This window comes from Rutilus rutilus, assembly GCF_951802725.1.
Source record: "Rutilus rutilus genome assembly, chromosome: 19".
Taxonomy (NCBI): domain Eukaryota; kingdom Metazoa; phylum Chordata; class Actinopteri; order Cypriniformes; family Leuciscidae; genus Rutilus; species Rutilus rutilus.
Window position 1 is genome coordinate 5768384 of NC_140232.1, and position 17075 is coordinate 5785458.

Sequence of the window (17075 nt, forward strand, 5' to 3'; positions counted from 1 at the left end):
TCCATCCAAATGATTACAGACTATTTCAAACCACCCTCAGAGATTGTTCTTAACTTGACCCAGAGTTTACCACAGCGCTCATGGCGTGAGAAGCTTAAAAACAGCAAGACTAGAACAATGAGTCTTAAGGTGCAGTCACATTTACTGTTGTGTGCAAATGTTCACAGCGAAATAATCAGTGTAATTTTGCATGAGGATTAGGCCAAATGATTTCCTGAATGATTGGCTAATAGAAATCTGCTTTGTTAGAAAATGACTTTGGTGTGAGCTGTGCTTCATACATTGAACCTTGAACCTTGAACCAGTGAACCTTTTTTGCCTACAAAATTTCACCCATAGTTAAAATACCTGTGCAATCCTTCTCCCCCCAAATAACTCACTTTGTTTGTCTTCCCAATTGTCATCCATGTGACCATATGAAGCAAAGTTGGTTAATGTTTATGTATAATTTCATCTCTCTTTTGTACATCTCAAAAATGAACCATAGACCAACTTCATTTCTGCCGTGCAACACCTTCTAACCCGTGTTTATTTTCTACTTTTGGCCGAGAAAAATAGTTGCGTTTCTGACTTTGGCAGAAGTACGTTCTGTCTTCCCTCCAGCAGATTGGGTATGAGTAAGTTTTTCTCACAGCAGACCCCACGCCCTTCCACACTCAGCGTGCACATGCATCTTCAAATGAGTCCCATCTCTGCGTTGCTATCTTCTGTTTCCTGCTGATGCTGATCGTTGTCTTTTTCTCCTCTCATTTCCCCACATTGGAGTCAGTCCTTTCTTTTGAAAGTGGTTAAGAGCCCTCAAGCGATACGCTCAGCGCTGACTGCATGTCAGAAGAGTAGCGCTCGTCTTCTCTGGTCTATCGCCTTCAACCTCCGCCCTGGAAACTGGGTCCTTCACGTGACTCGCGCCAACACTCCCAATGCATTGAGCTCTGTGGGGTGAAACCACTGCTCCCAGCGCGAAGAGGTATAACATGATGCTCAAAGCAAGCATTATAACATGATGCACGATTTCTACTTTGACACATTCTGCTGACCATTCAAAGCTCAGCTATTTACTATTTTCAGACTTTTACTGTAGGCTAATTATGACTTTTAGGGGAAATACACTGGGTTTTTTTTTTACACCTTTTATCTGTTCTAAGATCGAATATGTAACCCAGTGCATTAGCATGTCTTGTCAATCATTCAGATTTCTTGGTGTGCTCTTTATGAGAATCTTGAGAGGGTTAGTATGCCTAAAAAAGGAAAATGCTGTTGTCATTGACTTTTATCCTTCATGCAAATCCAAACCCACACAATTTCTTCTGTGCCAAAAATTAAATAAATTCCTGGTTCATAGTGACCAATAATCTACAATAAAATGCAGCATCATCACCATAAATCACCATAAAAGTAGTTAATCAGATTTTTTTTTTTTTTCTGTTTTCCAAGTCCAGTGAAATTATATTGCAGCTTTGTGTGAGAAACAGACCGAAATTTAAGTTGTTATTCACTGATAATCTTTCTTCCAGTCAGCTGTTAATTCCACAACCAATGAAACCAGGTCATTTTAACAAACTGGCTGATCGATACTCACAAATTAGACGGATTTGCTTTCTAGTTTTATTCCCGGATTCAGCGTTCTCGTGTTAACGGCTCACTAGAAAGGAAGATTACCTGTGAATAATGACATCAATTTCAGTCTCGGCTATCATGCGACTTTATGAGTACCTTTTGTGTTCCTAAAATCTTATTTTGTTCATCAATCTATCTACATGATCCCCCATTTACATAATACAGATATATTCTTTTGTTGTCCTGATGAGATTTACAGTCATTTACTCCATATTCTTTTGAATGTGGTCGCCGTCAGCTGATAATCAAAGCCAACAGTAGTTGATCAGTCAAACACGTCGTGGATGCAGTGTGAGATACACCACGAGTGCCTCTAGCTGTAATGCAATCCGCAGCTCGGCAGATCTCAGAAATAGCAGATTGAAGCCTGATGCAAATATCCTTGCTCTCCGCTGACCCCTCTGTCAGATTCACCAAAGCCAAATGCTTTCCGCAGCGCTCTCCTCTTCGCCTGAGCACCGTTTTCTCATACTCTACTGTATGGGCACTTGGCAGGCGAACGGCGCTCTATCCGTGGGCGACTGGAGATGTTAGCACAGCTGATTTTTCAGCTCTGCATTTTGCAGTGTGCTGGTGTGAATTTCCCTCCTTAGGATGCTTGAATGGTTAATAAGACTTCCATGAATCACATAGCGAACCTGCAAAAACTCCCCCCGTTCTTCAGATTGGGAGGTTTTGTCACGGTAGCCAAGCAAATCATATTTGTGTTATATAAAGATAACTAAGCCGTTGTCTTAGCTCTCAGTCGAGGGTAAGATGGATTGCCCCGGGGTGGATACAAATAGGCAGGAGAATGTTATGATAATAAGTGTAGCTTCATTTTAGGCCTTCACCGGGTATTTTTAAGTCATGTTTTAGCAGCTTTAAGGCTCTAGAGACTTTAATGTTTAATAACTAGCAGCCATGATGGTGAGGAGGTATATCGATTTTTCCAGGGTTTGTATGCATTGTATGTATTTTTGGGTGTTATGTATTGTGTGTGCGGTTGATCTCTGGCCCCTGATTCACACACACACACACACTCTCACTGGAGTGTCTTTTCCTCAGGCTGTTCTCTCATCATATGGATATACTTCCCCATCATTCCCACCATCTACTGCATATCTCCGTTCCATTTCGATGTACTATCGCCTTTGTCAGCTGAGAAATAAATCCCTGAATGTAATGTTTTATCTATATTTGGTTGTTTCTTCATCTTACGCGGGCAACTCACGACAGAGGTTAACTGATGTCAACGTTTATTTATGTAGGTTTTATTAATACGGCGATTACAGTAAAAAGAGATGCTTTCATTTACTTTTCAAACGCCTGAAAATATAAAATATATATTTTTAAACTATGATATTGTTTAAATATTTATTGCATTAAAATAATTTAGCGGTTTTCACACCCATTCCACCATACCAAGCAATTTTGGTCTTAATAAAGTTAGTACACTTTCCTACCTAGAATACAACAGTGTCAATGAAAAGCATGTTTGAGCAAATTTATTTCACTGAATTTATTTTTATCTATGATTGTTTTTTTTGTTAGGATTTTCAATAAAGTTTATGGTCTACAATAATACATTAAGAAGTAAATTTTATTTATTTATTTTAGGGTTAACCCTAACCCTTTTAGGCTCAATGTACAACTACTGCTAATCCTAAGTTTACAATCATTTATTTTAAGACCAGAAACATTTATTTATTTGTTTGTTTGTTTGTTTGTTTGTTTGTTTGTTTGTTTGTTTGTTTGTTTGTTTGTTTGTTTGTTTGTTAGGTTTAGGCTTGATTTACAACTAAGTGTAAAACCAGATATATTTATTAAGAACGTAAATTGGGTCAATTAATAATTATTTATTTATAGTTAGGGTTAGTTGTAATTGTACATCAACCCTAAACCTATTTATAAATAAATAATTAATAAATGTATTCATTTACTTTCTTAATAAATGTTTCTGGCCTTATCAAATTACTGTAAGCTTAGGTTAGGGGTTAATGTCCAACTATAACTTAACCCTAAGTTTACAATAATATGTTAAGACCAGAAACATTTATTAAGAAAGTAAATTGGGTCTATTTATGTATGTCTTTTATTAATAAGGCATTTTGTCTTGCCACCACTCAGAACTCTTATATTTTAGGCTATTCTCTATTTGTTCAGGCTATTCTTGTGTATTAAAGTAGTCATTTGAAAGAAGGCTAGCTCGTCTTTAATGAATCGTTGTGTTCTGGGGTCGAGTTTTATTTGCTCTCAGTGACTGACTCTGCTCTCAATAGCGAGTGAGTTGTTGATTAGCTCCATAAGCTACAACCCTCTGATGGGCCTGTCAACTTGTGCTCGGGGTTTAACGTTCCCTGTTTGCTCTCCTCTTGCATTGTTTGCCAGGTTAGGTTAGCATTCTGTCAGCCAACCACATCCTATTGACATCTCAGATCTGCAATGTAAATGATGTTTTGCAAGTTTAAGATTTTAATTGTGTGGCAACTTTTAAGACTTTGTTGGTTTGGGGCTTGAGGTGGCAATGCGACGTTGGTTTACACCCATTTAACTCAAACACCCCCCTTCCCTCCTCTCCTCTTCCTCCCCCTCCTCTTCTCTTCTCCTCTCCAGCCCTGACACCACATGGTGGAACGAGGGGAATATATAAACTGTTATTGTTAAAAATGTTTGTTTGCAAAGAACTTTCATCTTGTACGGCGGCCCACCCTCTTCAGCGATTTCAACTCCAGTCGGGGCTGCGCTTTCATGTGCCGTCCCTCGACGATTCCAGCCTTTTGTATTCACTGCTCGATTAATATTCACGTCTTTTTCGCTGCTTTCCTCAGGCCAGGAGCACAATAAAGAAACAACGTCACAAACTTTTCCTCCATACTTCTCATTGATAGGGAAGGGGCGTCAGCTGTTGATCTTCTAAACGTGGGGGTCATGTCATATCCTGTTGCCAATTAGCTTCACTGAGAAGTTTTTTTTGGATGTCAGTTTTTTATTTATTTAGATTTTGTTGTGTTCGACCGTAATGATCAATGTAATTTATTTTGATGGTTGTCATTCAGCTGTTAGCGATTCATCTTTTTCAGCTAATGTGTTTGTTTTTTGTTTTGGTTTTCTCTCTATGCAGGTCAATCAGATTCAGAAGACTGTCATCGACCCTTTGAAAAAGTGAGTGCTCTTTTTGCTTTTTACCGAAAAATAGTACACTGGCTATTTAGACTGCAGATCAAAGCGATGCTCCACCAAATTTTTGTAATTCTCTCATCATTTACTCTTTTACCCTGATGCCATCCAAGATATATGAGTCTTTCTTCTTCTGATTAACACAAAGATTTTTAGAAAAATAATCCATCTCTGTGAGCCCATATAATGCAACTGAATGTTGCAACTCCAAAAATCACATACAGCCATCATGATGGTAATCCAGCGGATGAATCAATCTCTTCTGAAGCGGAGCCGTGTGTCAAAACAAAACAAAACATCAACAACAATAACAAAAAAATTATAGTTTACACTTATTTAACTATAAACCATTGCCGGATACACATTCACAAGAGGGTCGAGTGTACACTTGACATTAATAATGGTCGACCTGTATAGTTTTTTTGGTGACCGATGGCACGACTTTTATCAAACAAACAGCAAACCTTATCAACGATGGTGATGATTTAAAAAAAAGCCAATATATTGGCCTTGGCGATATATCGGTTGACATAAGCGGAAGTGCAGAGGACGTCACTTCTCACATGAGCTTCAAGATGTGTTTGTCACCTATTTTTTTATTATTTGTTTTTGCTTTTTAGAGCATGGCATCGTTAGCTTAGTGACACGAGAACATCAAACTAGGCTCAATTCTGAGTTACACTGAGTCTTAACCAGACGTGATGCGATAAGATTCCAGAAACAAGCAATTTGTCTGTCCACACCACTATGAGATCCGACAAAATCAATCAAAAAATCACAACCAATCAGAAGAGTGTAAGGGCGAGTCTCTCTGCAAACACACTGCATTTTAACATTATTAATATTATTACAGAGTGACTGATACAATATTTGTCATAGAATACCCTTGAGTTCACAGTTTGAACTTTCTGGTTTCCTTTCATTTATTTGTGAGATCTGAGGTAAATTTTCCATTGTTTTTTTCAGTATGGTTATAAAGTGCACATAAAATGATATACAAACTCAGACTGCATTTTTCCAACATAATGAGTACATTATTGTCATAGTTTGTTGTTGTTACAGCCGTGACATCAGACAAATGGAAACTGTTTCTAAGGGTGTGTTCACATTTGGCAGGTTTGTTTCGATTGATACGAACTCTGGTGTGATTTCTCTGTAAGTGTGATTCAGTTTAATTAGTGCGAACGCTGCGATCCGAACAAGCGGGCCGAGAACCACCTTTTCAGGTGTGGTTCGATGCAACATGGACCAACGACATCTTAATGAACCAAAAACAGGACCTGATGTCACAAGATGCGACCCTAAAAAGGGACAGAAAGCTCAAGAATATCTGGTTCTTCTTGTCACCCAGTACAGGTAAATGCAGGCCTCCGTCTCATTTAGCCCAGCACACAGCATTGAGTTCACACAGCATAGCACTTAATGTATCTTTTTTTGGTCCGGACAAAAAGAACCAAGAGAACTGAATTGCAAGTGTGAACACATCCTGAAATACAGAATCCCTTGTCACTCGTTGGACAGAAACTCTTGATTAGCGTGGAAAAGATGCGCTTTTATCTCATGTTGCAGCATCACCTCGCGTCTGGTGGGCATTGTGTTAAGTCTAATGAATAAAGCGTTCTGTGTCAGGTGTGAAATCGCTGCCACGTGTGCTTTCGTTTGGGTAAGTGTGCTGCCTATGTAGGGAGTAGACAGTGAGGCAGCTCACGATTTAGAGCAAAGCTGTTTTGTCTGTCATTGTTTTAATCTTTTTTTTTTATTCCATTGGAATGTCGAACATCAAATATTTTCCAAATGAGACATTATCTTCCACTGAACATCTGTCCTGGAATACATTATGCCGTTTGAATCACAGTTGCATTGACTGTCCATATATGCGTGATCTTAAGTTAGTTATGAATGCTGGCTGGGATTATGTTATTGTCTTTAAACACCTGGAATCAATTTGCGTGTCCTCGGTGGAAAAAATCTGCGGTTGTTCTATTTCAGTCGGAACTGATATGTTTATTGCATAAAACAACTACAGCCAGGCTGACGCAATTAATAAATATGTCGAAGGTGTGTTAATGACTCTCTTTCAGGTCGCCAGACTTCCTCTCAGCTGCGCGCATTAAAAGAGCAGAGCGTTATACGAGACGTGGTCTGACGGCTGCAGGTCTGTCCTGAATGAAAGAGTGTGTCTGGAGAAAAGTTTATTTGGCTGTCCGCCCCTCCACTCCTCTCTCGCCCCCATGAGTGCTATTCCATGCCTCGTCCTCTCGTGGGAGGAGCCGGAACAGGAAGCAGGCCTTAACGAGAGACGAGGAAGAGGAGACACTCCTAACAAACGCCTCTGTGTGTGTGTGTGTGTGTGTGTGTGTGTGTGTGAGGATTCTTGGAGGAAGTTATTGCTCTACTTTCGTTCCTAAAGGATGTGCGGATTTGTGTTCAATTATGTAAGAAATAATTATATTTGTTTTTTATTACTTAACCATTCACCACAAAGAGGGTTTGGTCTCTATCCACTCTGGTGAAAGCCGTACAGCTGTCGTGTGTGTGTGTGTGTGTGTGTGTGTGTGTGTGTGTGTGTGTGTGTGTGTGTGTGTGTGTGTGTGTGTGTGTGTGTGTGTGTGTGTGTGTGTGTGTGTGTGTGTGTGTGTGTGTGTGTGTGTGTGTGTGTGTGTGTGTGTGTGTGTGTGTGTGTGTGTGTGTGTGTGTGTGTGTGTGTGTGTGTGTGTGTGTGTGTGTGTGTGTGTGTGTGTGTGTGTGTGTGTGTGTGTGTGAAAAAAGTGAGACGAGTCATAGGAAGATGGATAGAAACTACATTCTGGTGGGGTGTGTGTTGTGAAGTGTACATGCAGTTGAGTGTGTGTGTGTGTGTGTTTGGTGGCAGGACGGAATGGTTCTCATTTCCGCTGGATGGTGGGTGTGTGGCGGACGTGTGTGTAGGCTCTTACCGTGGCCTCCAGCCCAGAAACACACACACTCATACACACACAAATACTATGAGCACAGAAGAGGCTTTAAACAGCAGAGCAGCATACACACTCTCTCACATACACATGCAAACTTACAGCTGACCACTTCTAAATATGACTGCTTGGAAATGTCTTCTTGAGTGAATCTCACAATTGTTGAAAAATATCGAGATCATATTTCTCCTCAAAACCAAAGGAATCACGTTTACTTTATAAAAATCTGTAAAGATTTCACAGCCGAAAGACACGCAAAACATGTCCCTTCAGGTCGTGGTTCACAATTCTAAAAAAAAAAGTATGACCTTTCAATCAGATGACAGACGGCATGGTGTAGATTGTGTGCAACAGGTTTTTCAGCACAGTTTTGATCACGTTGATACAGTAATGATAAATATGATACAGTAGGCCTAATGGAGTTACGATGCAGATCATGAAAATTATATTTTGCTGTAAAGAAATAAATAGTTTTTTAGGACCATCAGTATGTTATTATTAATATTTTGTAGCATTGTGACACTTTACATTTGATTTGATTGTTTTTATTTAAATAAGTTTAAGTTATTAAATGATGTAGCTCATCTTAGTTTCGATGTTGTCAGTTATGTACATTGGGGTTTTGTCACATCTTGTGTTGTTAGGTTTAGTGTTGTGTGTGTTATAACGATGGTGTTTTGTATGTGTGTGTATGACGCTGTGCACCTGCGTATGTTAATATTTCTCTCAAGCTTGTGGAAAAGCTACTTGTGATGAACTTGTATTCATCATGTGGCTTTCTCTTTCCCACCTGTGTGTTTTGGTGGTTGTCGGTGTATCGTAAAGGTAGAAAACGGAGATTTTACTTCCAAACTTAATAATATGCATCCATATCAAGTGTGCTAGAAATCTCATATTAAGCTTTAAACAAAACCGCATTCTTTTAGCCATCGCTACGTCTCGGTCTCGCCTCCAGTGGAATCCTTAAAACACACTGTCTTTGTTTCCTGCTGAGCCGTAACACATTTAATCAGATACCATGAAAGACGAGATTCCATTAGTGCATGAATAGATCAGCGTTTCTTGTTTCTTTCTCGTTGTTCTCCCAGTGTTCATGGGAGGAAAGTATTTATAATGTGATCCTTCTGAAAAGCTGTTGAAACTCTAATGGCTTCAGACAGATGTCGGATCTCTTAATGTGATAACTCATTTCTAAACCAGGTGAGTGCGTGCCTCTCGCTGTGAGTGTGTGTTTTGTCTGCGCTAACAGAAGTCAGCAGTAGTTTTGAATTGCGCGAGTAGCTCTCCATTATATCTGCTGGGCGATATGCATTAGGGGGAGGTTGTTTTGACTTGGTTCATTGAAGTCTTTGTTGACAAAAGACAAGATGGATTTTTTTTCTTTCTTTTTTTGATATGTCTCATGGAGAGACATCTTGGTAATAGTGACGCTTGTCTTAAGCAAACACCACTAACTATTGCTCACATATAAGGGTTTACTCAAATCAAGAACAGGACGTATTCTGCTTGGTTGCTTAACTTGTCCTGTAATGTTTGTGCTACAGCCATGGGTGATACAGTACCTCAAATCATACTTGCTGAGGAGAGACTTCTAGAAGTGATCAGACTTAAAAGGATTAATTCACCCCAAAATTTTTTATTGTCTTTTTTTTTCTTTCTGCAGATCAAAAAAAGATGGTATTTTGTTTCATCTGTTTTGTCCATACAATGAAAGTCAATGTGGTCCAAAACAACGCAGTATTGGAAACCATTGATTTTCATTGCGTAGACGAAACAAAACGCACAACAATGACAGAACGCTCAAAAAAACACACAAAACAAAAACACAACACATTTAACATATTTGCAGACTTACAAATTAGGACAAGCAATCAGACCAACAAGAGGGCAACAGTAGACAAGTGCTGAAACAAGTCTCAGTCTAGCACAGTACACATAGCAAGGTTTTTTTAAACAGAAAAACTAAACAAATAGTATAGAATAGAAAATGTAAGTGTTAGTATTAATTGGTCAAGTGCTGACGAAAAAGATGTGTCTTTAGACATTTTTTGAAAATGGCTCGAATTGAGATTCGCAGGTCATTCAGCACAACACAACACAACACAAACTGATATTTGTTATGACATCCAATTCAAACAATACAATGCTCATGATAACTTTCGTTAACTCTACACAAAGTTAATCCAAATCACCTGATAATTACTCTTCGACAGCGATTTTATAGAAATATCCAGAATTCACGAGAATGAGCCTCATTGGTTCTTGCAGAAGCTCAAATGTGCTGCGTAACACGAGAATGAACCTCATTGGTTCTTGCAGAAGCTCAAACGTGCTGCGTAACACGAGAATGAACCTCATTGGTTCTTGCAGAAGCTCAAACGTGCTGCGTAACACGAGAATGAACCTCATTGGTTCTTGCTGAAGCTCAAACGTGCTGCGTAACACGAGAATGAACCTCATTGGTTCTTGCAGAAGCTCAAACGTGCTGCGTAACACGAGAATGAACCTCATTGGTTCTTGCTGAAGCTCAAAAGTGCTGCGTAACACGAGAATGAGCCTCATTGGTTCTTGCTGAAGCTCAAACGTGCTGCGTAACACGAGAACGAACCTCATTGGTTCTTGCTGAAGCTCAAAAGTGCTGCGTAACACGAGAATGAGCCTCATTGGTTCTTGCTGAAGCTCAAACGTGCTGCGTAACACGAGAATGAACCTCATTGGTTCTCGCTGAAGCTCAAACGTACTGCGTAACACGAGAATGAGCCTCATTGGTTCTCGCTGAAGCTCAAACGTACTGCGTAACACGAGAATGAGCCTCATTGGTTCTCGCACATCAAGGGAACATGCTTGAGCTTCCGTTTACCACAACTGATGTTCAATCTGTTCAACATATAAAGCGATCAAGTCTCTTCAGAAAATTTGGAATAAACTGCTTGATTCCTATGGATTAGTTTTACAGTCTCTTTAGAGAAAGCTCTCAGATTTTGTTAAAATATCTTCATATGTGTTCCAAAGATAAACGAGTCTTATGGGTTTAGAAATATCCAGAGCTACAGCAAAAACAGAAGTTCAAACACACAATTCTACAGACGGCTGCGCGCTCGTTTCTCTGGCACATGAGGTCTATATGATGACAAAATATTCATTTTTGTCCGCACTATCCCTTTATGTTTATGTTTTACCTTCCAAATAAGAAAAATGGGTGGAACAATCCAATAAACTTACATTTGAAGGAGGGACCCGAGCCATAGCTAGATACCAGAATGCCATAGAGACTCGTGGGTGGGCTCTTTTGACTCGGGCCAGTAAGTAACCACCCTAGCAAACACCCTAAACACCCTTGCATTGTTAAATGCCAGCAGAGAGATGGGCAGAGAGATGGGCAGAGAGCATACGCTCTGTTTACAGTCTCCTGTGATGCTTAAAAGAGACACAGGGCTGGTCAAAGATGCGGACCTGCTTCCAATTCTGATTTATAGAAATAGAAAAACTATAATAAAGTCATTCTCCGGCATGACACAGCAGCACCCAGCATTCAGATTACACCCTACAGCACAGTGAACTTGTTAAACTCCTGCGCAGACGTACTGTCCCGCTGACCGGAGCACGGTCATCCCGTCCAGACTCTGGTTTGGCTCTTGTGTGTGTGTGTGTGTGTGTGCGACTGTGACTTCGTCCAACTGTTATTTCTGCCATTCTCTGTCAAGCGGCCACCACACCCGCAGCCAGACTAGACGGGTGTTAAATTATACAGCCGACCGGCGAGGTGGAGCGCAAGTGTGTGTGCAGTCACGCGGATTTTCATTGAAACATCAAGAGAGCTTTTAGACAAGACGGGCGCGTGACCTTGTGTTTAGCTTGTGCCGAGTCAGACGGGGCCGTCCTCTAGCCAGTCTGAACCGTTAGTCTAGATTACAGCGAGTGTTTTTAGATTGCTTACTTCCAAGAACACCACCCGTAAACTGTCATTATAGACAGAGCAGGCCTGCTCTAAACCTGCGCTCAGGGGACAAAAGATGCTAATTCCACGTAACATGATCAAGTTGTTATTTTACTAATATTGTGTGTGTAGACGTGCTTAAGTAGATGTTTATGTGTATTTGAAGGTTTTAAAATGGAAGGAATCATTCCCCCAAAACTGGAAATTTGTCAAGATTTTTAGTGAATCAGAATTACAAGTTATAAAACTTTATATTTGTGTTTTATAAAGGGTTATTCTCCCAAAAAATGAAAATTCTTCAATTAACTCTTTCCCCGCCAGCACTTGTTGCCAGCCACCGCCAGCGTTTTTGATCATTTTCACAAAGTTTTTACGACATCCAGATGGGATTCAGATCGTTGATCAAAACACAGATGGAGTAGATCGAGTTCATCAACACCCCTAAAGCTTCACAGTCCTAAAGCTCGTCCTGGGTCAACATTTAATTCGGTCACGTTAGGCAGTTTTGATTTATATGCCGTTTAATGTTGATGATCACGTTATTTTATATTTGCATATGATTACATATGCTATCGCTTGTATCTGCTTGTTCTTCGCCTGTGTTTTGATCAGGAGATTCCTCTTTCAGAAGATGTGTAATAGCGTTTGAACAAACCTCTTGCAGAAGCTCAAACGTGCTGCGTAACACGAGAATGAACCTCATTGGTTCTTGCTGAAGCTCAAACGTGCTGCGTAACACGAGAATGAACCTCATTGGTTCTTGCTGAAGCTCAAACGTGCTGCGTAACACGAGAATGAACCTCATTGGTTCTTGCTGAAGCTCAAACGTGCTGCGTAACACGAGAATGAACCTCATTGGTTCTTGCTGAAGCTCAAACGTGCTGCGTAACACGAGAATGAACCTCATTGGTTCTTGCTGAAGCTCAAACATGATGCGTAACACGAGAATGAACCTCATTGGTTCTTGCTGAAGCTCAAACGTGCTGCGTAACACAAGAATGAACCTCATTGGTTCTTGCTGAAGCTCAAACGTGCTGCGTAACACGAGAATGAACCTCATTGGTTCTTGCTGAAGCTCAAACGTGCTGCGTAACACGAGAATGAACCTCATTGGTTCTTGCTGAAGCTCAAACGTGCTGCGTAACACGAGAATGAACCTCATTGGTTCTTGCTGAAGCTCAAACGTGCTGCGTAACACGAGAATGAACCTCATTGGTTCTTGCTGAAGCTCAAACGTGCTGCGTAACACGAGAATGAACCTCATTGGTTCTTGCTGAAGCTCAAACATGATGCGTAACACGAGAATGAGCCTCATTGGTTCTTGCTGAAGCTCAAACGTGCTGCGTAACACAAGAATGAACCTCATTGGTTCTTGCTGAAGCTCAAACGTGCTGCGTAACACGAGAATGAACCTCATTGGTTCTTGCTGAAGCTCAAACGTGCTGCGTAACACGAGAATGAACCTCATTGGTTCTTGCTGAAGCTCAAACGTGTTGCGTAACACGAGATTGAACCTCATTGGTTCTTGCTGAAGCTCAAACGTGCTGCGTAACACGAGAATGAACCTCATTGGTTCTTGCTGAAGCTCAAACGTGATGCGTAACACAAGAATGAGCCTCATTGGTTCTTGCTGAAGCTCAAACGTGTTGCGTAACACGAGAATGAACCTCATTGGTTCTTGCTGAAGCTCAAACGTGTTGCGTAACACGAGAATGAACCTCATTGGTTCTTGCTGAAGCTCAAACGTGCTGCGTAACACGAGAATGAACCTCATTGGTTCTTGCTGAAGCTCAAACGTGCTGCGTAACACGAGAATGAATCCCATTGGTTCTTGCTGAAGCTCAAACGTGCTGCGTAACACAAGAATGAACCTCATTGGTTCTTGCAGAAGCTCAAACGTGCTGCGTAACACGAGAATGAATCCCATTGGTTCTTGCTGAAGCTCAAACGTGCTGCGTAACACGAGAATGAACCTCATTGGTTGTCGCACATCAAGGGAACATGCTTGAGCTTCCGTTTACCACAACTGATGTTCAGTCTGTTCAACATATAAAGCGATCAAGTCTCTTCAGAAAATTTGGAATAAACTGCTCGATTCCTATGGATTAGTTTTACAGTCTCTTTAGAGAAAGCTCTCAGATTTCGTTAAAATATCTTAATTTGTGTTCCAAAGAAAAACGAGTCTTATGGGTTTGGAAACGTATGAGGGTGAGAAATTAATGACAGAATTTTCATGGTATTCCTTAATTTTTTTATTTTTATTTTTTACCACACCTACCAATGACATGTCAATTAAGGAAATACTGCAACACTGACGTTATGTTAAGATGATTGATCCTCATGTAAAAATATTGATACCAAATGGTTTAACTTGTAATTTTCTCGTGAAAATTAATGTGCAAAAAAAAAAAACTTAGTGTTGAAAAAATTAGCTAACATTTCAAAGAGAGAGAGAGAGAGAGAGAGAGAGAGAGAGAGAGCTGATCTTGACAGAGACAGAAACATCACTATATTGCTATATACACTGTATGCAATTATATATAAAAGGAACAGCTAGTATATTTAAAGCACAGCTAAATGTGGTTTATTTTAATGGGTTTATGTGAAGATTGATTTAAGTCCGCTTAAATTAAAAGTTAGAATATTATTGAGCCTATTAAAAATCATGGCTTTTAAGTATACTGTAATGTTAAATAATAACTCATTTCATACCCAGAAATTTAGAAAAAATTTAATCCATTTAATAGACCAATTGGCATTGGTATTGGCATCAGTATTGGCATTGGTGATGCTGCCCTTCATTCATAATAATAACAAAAAATAACATAAAAAAATATTTAAAATATACCGTCTTTGTTTATTCTACATTCATTTGGAGATTTAGTGTGAAAATATAAATTTATAAAATAAAATAGAAAGAATAATGAAAAGTTTTTTACATGTTTTTGTTTTCTTCTGTTTTGGTGCCGTCTCACCTCCAGTGGGTGTTTATAATTTATATATATATATACGAAAATGGTCATAATCACTATGAATCTATTTTAGATAGATTTTGCCATTTTAAGTTAATATTATGTTTCATGATGTATAATCCAGTTGTCACACTTCACCTTCGTGTCAAGAAGAGAGATAGAAGAGAGTGATTGGGCCAAGGTGGTGTTTTATAAATAGAGAGTGAGCGTGGGTTGCGGGGCTGGGTCCTATGACGTTTCCACAGCGATATTGTGCCGCTCCCTTCTTTACTTCCTGTGGGAAACAATTTAGGGCTTGTCTTAACAGAGCTCTGCATGGTGAAGCCCGTTCTCTCTCTCTCTCTCTCTCTCTCTCTGTCTCTGATTCCCTCCTTCTCTTGTAGTTCTTCACTTTCACCGTTTGTAGCTCATCACTTCTTTTTGGTAGAGATTTTGGCATCACCACTCGCAAACATTGAATTTGCAAAGTTTTGGTCACAATTCCAGATCTTAATCCACTAAGTCAGTGGTTTTCAAAAGTTTTGTTACTAAAGGCCACAAAATACCATGATCCCCTTGCAAGGCAACCCCTTCCTAAAACAAAAGACGGCTATATTTTTTCAAAGGCCCATTTATATTGTGTGATTTTAAAAATGTTGTGATTTTTATAAAGACAAAATGTTGTTTTCAAAATGAAATAACTGGCGTTTATATTGTCATTTTACAAAAATAAAAATGACTTTCTATTAGCTTAACTGTCTTTTTCTATGCACTAATAATGTAATAAGTAATTTGTATAATTCTCAAGTAATACCCTTAAATATTGTTACTAAGCAGCTTTACAACGAATATTGCAGAGAATAAAACCCCCAGTGAGCAGCTGAAGATGATAAACTATATTATGATGATACAATAAAACACTTTTTTCACAAACTATATTCAGATTTGGTACATGTTTTACTGTTAAAGCCTTTTTCTGTCAATAGAATAAAGTAATCACCAGACTTTAGAAAGCAAAGTGAAAACATTATAATATTAAAAGGGTGTTTAATTTGACATCCTTATTTAATAACTTGTCAGTTTAACTAGTTCTGTATCAATTAATGAACTACATTGGATAACTATTGATTTGCTTTCATAATATCTGTTCTTGTTTTTATGAATCATTAGTGCATGTCATACTAAAAAAGGTTTAAGCATGAATCATTTATTCAGCCTTCAGTTTTTCTGAAATCTCGATGTATAAAAAGCCTCTACATTATGTCCTGTATATTGTTTCATTAAACACAAATGCTGCTTTATTCCATCTATGTATTATTTATTATTTAGAATATTTCTTTTCAGATTTATTCAAGTAGGTTTCACACCAAGAGCCATAAATATTAAGATCACAATAACTATAGTAGCGTCCGCACCACAATATCGTTCTGTTTATTCATTCTAAGCGAACGCTGCATTTTTGTCGTCTGCCGCTTCAAATGCTCGAGCGCTTTAAAGCAGGACGGATTCTGATTGGCTGAAGGTGATTTCAACGATGTAGTTTCTCTGTGCCGTGTGAACAGGCCTTCAGTAATTAATGAACATCCTCCGTAAAAGTCACCAATTCAATTTGCAACGTTTGCCATTTGAGTGTAATCAGAGGCCACTTTACTCATCGCATCTTCTCCCACTTATTGCCGGTAGCATCTTTCCTCCAGAAGACCTTACAGAGTTTCTTCACCTAAATCCCCCAAATAATGCACATAAGAACATACATTTATAGCTCCTTGACCTCAAAACTGTCCTCCTCCTGCGAAGCTCGTAGCTTTTTCAGTAGTTACAAAGAACAAAACGGTGTGGGTCATGCGTTTGTACTGTTCCTCGGTGCTCCCAGGCGATGCAAAGTCGAAACGCAGTCAGGCCTCAAACCGAAGCGGCCGACTCTGTTGCTAAGTTACAGTTTAGAGTTTTCCTATTTTTAGTTTCCAGAGACCAGGCTTCTCACCCAGAGATTATATTTTCATTTGGAATAGAAACAATACAAGAATCCAAGTGAGATGCCTTTTGTGTGGCTGTAATTAAGTGATCCTGTTAAAATGGGCTAATGCTACATCAACAACCTCATCACATTATTACACGATTGTCCGGACAAAAACACTGTGGGTTCTTAAAGACAAATGTTCTGTTCGCTGTGTTCAACACACTATTGATTTTGATTTTTGATTTTTTTCTCCATGTGCACTATGTAGTCTTCCGTTTAACGTAAGTTTAACACCTCAAGGAATGCATAGATATTTTTGACAAATATTTTAGGATGATGTGAACTCATAGGATGAAGACTCCAGTCAAATCCGTGGCCTAGAACGGGGGTTTTCTAACTTTTTGGAGTCACAGACCCCTTATAGGGAAGAACATTTTCCAAGGTCCCCCTCCTAATTATAATAGTGATTAAACCCAAATTTAATGTGGGTGAGAGTAATG

General features: G+C 39.3%; 1 protein-coding gene across 1 annotated transcript in view; it reads left to right on the plus strand.

Moving 5' to 3' along the window:
• Nucleotides 1–17075, plus strand: part of bin3 (bridging integrator 3) — a 62448-nt gene that overhangs the window by 31507 nt on the left and 13866 nt on the right. Inside the window, exon 6 of the mRNA XM_084389276.1 lies at nt 4721–4761. Coding sequence (XP_084245402.1) covers nt 4721–4761 — 41 coding nt within the window. The remainder of the gene's footprint in view (nt 1–4720; nt 4762–17075) is intronic.